The sequence below is a fragment of the Anopheles cruzii genome, unplaced genomic scaffold (assembly GCF_943734635.1).
Source record: "Anopheles cruzii unplaced genomic scaffold, idAnoCruzAS_RS32_06 scaffold01776_ctg1, whole genome shotgun sequence".
NCBI classification, from domain to species: Eukaryota; Metazoa; Arthropoda; class Insecta; order Diptera; family Culicidae; genus Anopheles; species Anopheles cruzii.
The window spans coordinates 1-3,291 of NW_026455361.1; the positions used below are offsets into that span (position 1 = coordinate 1).

Sequence of the window (3,291 nt, forward strand, 5' to 3'; positions counted from 1 at the left end):
CCTCAAGTTGAACTCCCGGTTTTCATGCTACGGGAAACGCATGATCATTTGGTCCTTCGAACCGGATAAGCTACGCTTACAAAGTGAAACAGTGCAGACAGTGCCATTATGTCTGAAACCAAGGCTTCGGGTTCCGCGAGTGCGGAGCAACAGGCGGCATTCGGATTGACACCGGTGATCCGGCAACCGGATGCCAGACAACGTCGAGTACGGTCGTCAACGGCATCGACGACATCTTCAGTGCGTGATCGCAGAGCTAACCTAAAAATACAGATGCTGGAGGAGCAGAAAAACAGGCAGCTAGAACGGCTGAAGCAGGAAGCAGAAATAGAAGAGAAGTTTGTGCAGGAAAAATATCGTGTTCTGGAAGAACAACTTGGAGAAGAAGACGATATTGTTTCCAGTGTGAGCCATGCAGCAGACCGTGTGGCCAGCTGGGTCACACATCACAATGTCGAGAGTCACCGAGAAGGTGATGTTACAAAGGAGATCCGACGGATGAGAACCGAGCTAGAACAGCCAAGGCCGGAAATCGCTGAAATGCGAGAAAAAGCTCTACCCACAAGCGTCGGCGTAGAAGCATCATCATGGACGCTCACCAAGGAGCAAAAAGCAGCTCGACAGTCATTGCCGAAGGATCTGCCGGATTTTAGCGGTGATCCCGCAGAATGGCCAACGTTTATTAGCAGTTTTAACTTCTCCACCAACGCGTGTGGTTTTCAAAATGGTGAAAATATGATTCGCCTGCAAAGGTGCTTGAAAGGGGCAGCGAAAGAAGCAGTTCGAGGCCGTCTTCTACTCCCCTCATCAGTTCCAAGTGTCATTCATGTTCTCCAGAGACGCTTTGGACGTCCCGAATTGCTATTGGACGTTCTGATCGATCGCGTTAGAAAAACCCCATCCCCTCGAGCCGATGACCTGGAGAGCCTAATCGAATTCGGAGAAGTGGCGCAGTCACTCTGCGAACACGTACGGTCGGCGGGTATGGTCGAACATCTAAAAAACCCAATGCTGATCACCGAACTCGTAGAAAAGTTACCTTGCGAGTATCGTATGCAGTGGGCACGGCGTATTCGTGACGGTACCAGTAGCCTCGCGTCGTTTGCTCATTTCATGGAAGACGTAACGGAAGACGCAATATCAGTAACGCGCATACCACGAAAAACGGCGGAGCGAACGACAGGCAGTGTTAGGCAGCAAACGCATCAAACAAAGGAAGACGGTGCAAGGCACACGCCGAAGACCACCAACACAAAGGCTACCTACACCAGCAGCAAGTTCAGTGCTCCACAACAATGTGCGATGTGTGCCGAGCATCATCGAACGTTTCAATGCGACGAACTGGCAGCTTTACCCGTGCAAAAACGACGGGAAGTAGTCACACAAAAAAAACTGTGTTGGAATTGTTTAAGTGTTGGTCACCAAGTGAAATTCTGCAAATCGAAACACGTTTGCCGGGTGTGTTCCCAGAAGCATCATACATTGGTACACGAAAACAAGTCCATTCCTGAACCAACAGGAACGAATGCCAGCCTATCGGCTCGAGTGTATGCCAGCACGGTATTACTAGAAACGGTAACCGTCTGGGTACTGGATCGGTACGGAAACCGCCATCACGCTCGTGCGCTATTAGATTCGGCATCAATGTGCAACTTTATGTCGAAAAGGTTGGCTGCAAAACTCCAGCTTCGCTGGTCAAAAACAAATACACAGATAGTAGGCATCGCAGAAAGCATGCATCGGGTGAAATATGAGACACACGCAACTATTCATTCGAAGGTGAATTCGTTCTACAGCACAGAGAACTTTTTCATAATGGAGAAACCAACATCTGATTTACCATCAAGTGTCATCAGTACAAGCAGTCTAAAGCTACCCGACGTAGAATTGGCTGATCCAACGTTTTACAAACCGGCTCCGATCGACATGATCATTGGAGCAGAACATTATCAACAACTATTCACCGGGAAACGGATTCATCTAGAAGCTGGGGATCCGCTGCTAGTGGAAACGATGTTTGGCTGGGTCGTGTGTGGACCTCTGCGAGAGGCACTTCCAACCAAATCGTTAGCTTGTCATGTGACAACAGTCGGTCTCGAAAATGTGCTACAAAGGTTTTGGCAACTCGATGCAGTCCCGGAACAATCATACCAACCCAACACAGAATGTGAAGCGCATTACAATGCCACAGTTATTAGAGAACCATCGGGAAGGTATGCAGTGCGACTGCCGAGAACAAATGATTCAACTAAACAATTGGGTGAATCAAAAAGTATCGCGCTACGGCGATTCAGGACTCTAGAGCGACGGCTCGAGTCAGACGCAATTGTAAAGAGTTCTTACCACGAGTTCATGAGAGAGTATGAACGACTAGGACATATGCAGAAATTGGACAATCCTGATATTAACATTTCTCATTGTTTTCTACCACATCATGCAGTGTTCAAGGAGTCCAGCACTACGACTAAAACCAGAGTGGTCTTCGATGCATCGTGTAAAACATCTTCGGGGTATTCCTTGAACGACATTCTTTTGGTGGGTCCAGTCATACAAAAGGATTTACTGTCTCTACTTCTGAAGTTTCGTACACATGCAATTGCGTTGGTCGGCGACATTGAAAAAATGTACCGACAGATAAGGGTGCAGGAAGTAGATCAACCACTTCAAAGGATCGTGTGGCGGGAAAATCAAGCTGAACCAATATCCACATACCAGCTGCGAACCGTCACATATGGCACATCTTCTGCGCCATATGTAGCAACAAGAACCTTACAGAAATTGGCCCAGGACATGAGCCACGTGTCAACAACGGCTACCAATACAATCTTTAAGGATTTATATCTCAACAACTTGTACAAACGTTTCAACGAACGCAACAACGCACTCTCCATCACACGAGGAGAGATTGACCCTCTTACAACAAAGGAGCTCCAAGCAGCTGAGCATGCACTATGCCGAATGGCTCAAAGGGAATCGTTTCGTGAAGAACACACCGATTTGCTCCTTGGAAAATACGTATCACAGTCAAGTCGTTTAAAATGGTTGAAACCACAGCTCGACGCTCAAGGATTGATCCGAGTAGGAAGTCGATTGATTCACGCCGATATCTCAGAAGGTTCAAAACATCCAATCGTGCCTTGTGCTAGGCATCCACTGACAAGGATGATAGTGGAGTACTACCATCGAAAGCTTCTACATACAGGACCACAACTGATGTTGTCCACCATTCATTTGCAGTCTTGGATCTTATCGGGAAGAAACCTAGCCCGAAATGTCTATCATCAATGCCAT

General features: G+C 47.6%; 1 protein-coding gene across 1 annotated transcript; it reads left to right on the plus strand.

The window, feature by feature from the left end:
* Positions 1-108: 108 nt before the first annotated feature.
* On the plus strand, positions 109-3,078 carry LOC128276627 (uncharacterized; the record flags this gene model as incomplete). The annotated part of the gene is made up of 1 exon (XM_053015084.1): positions 109-3,078. A coding segment is annotated over exon 1 (2,970 nt), but the record flags the coding sequence as incomplete, so codon positions are not given.
* Between the last annotated feature and the right edge of the window lie 213 nt (positions 3,079-3,291).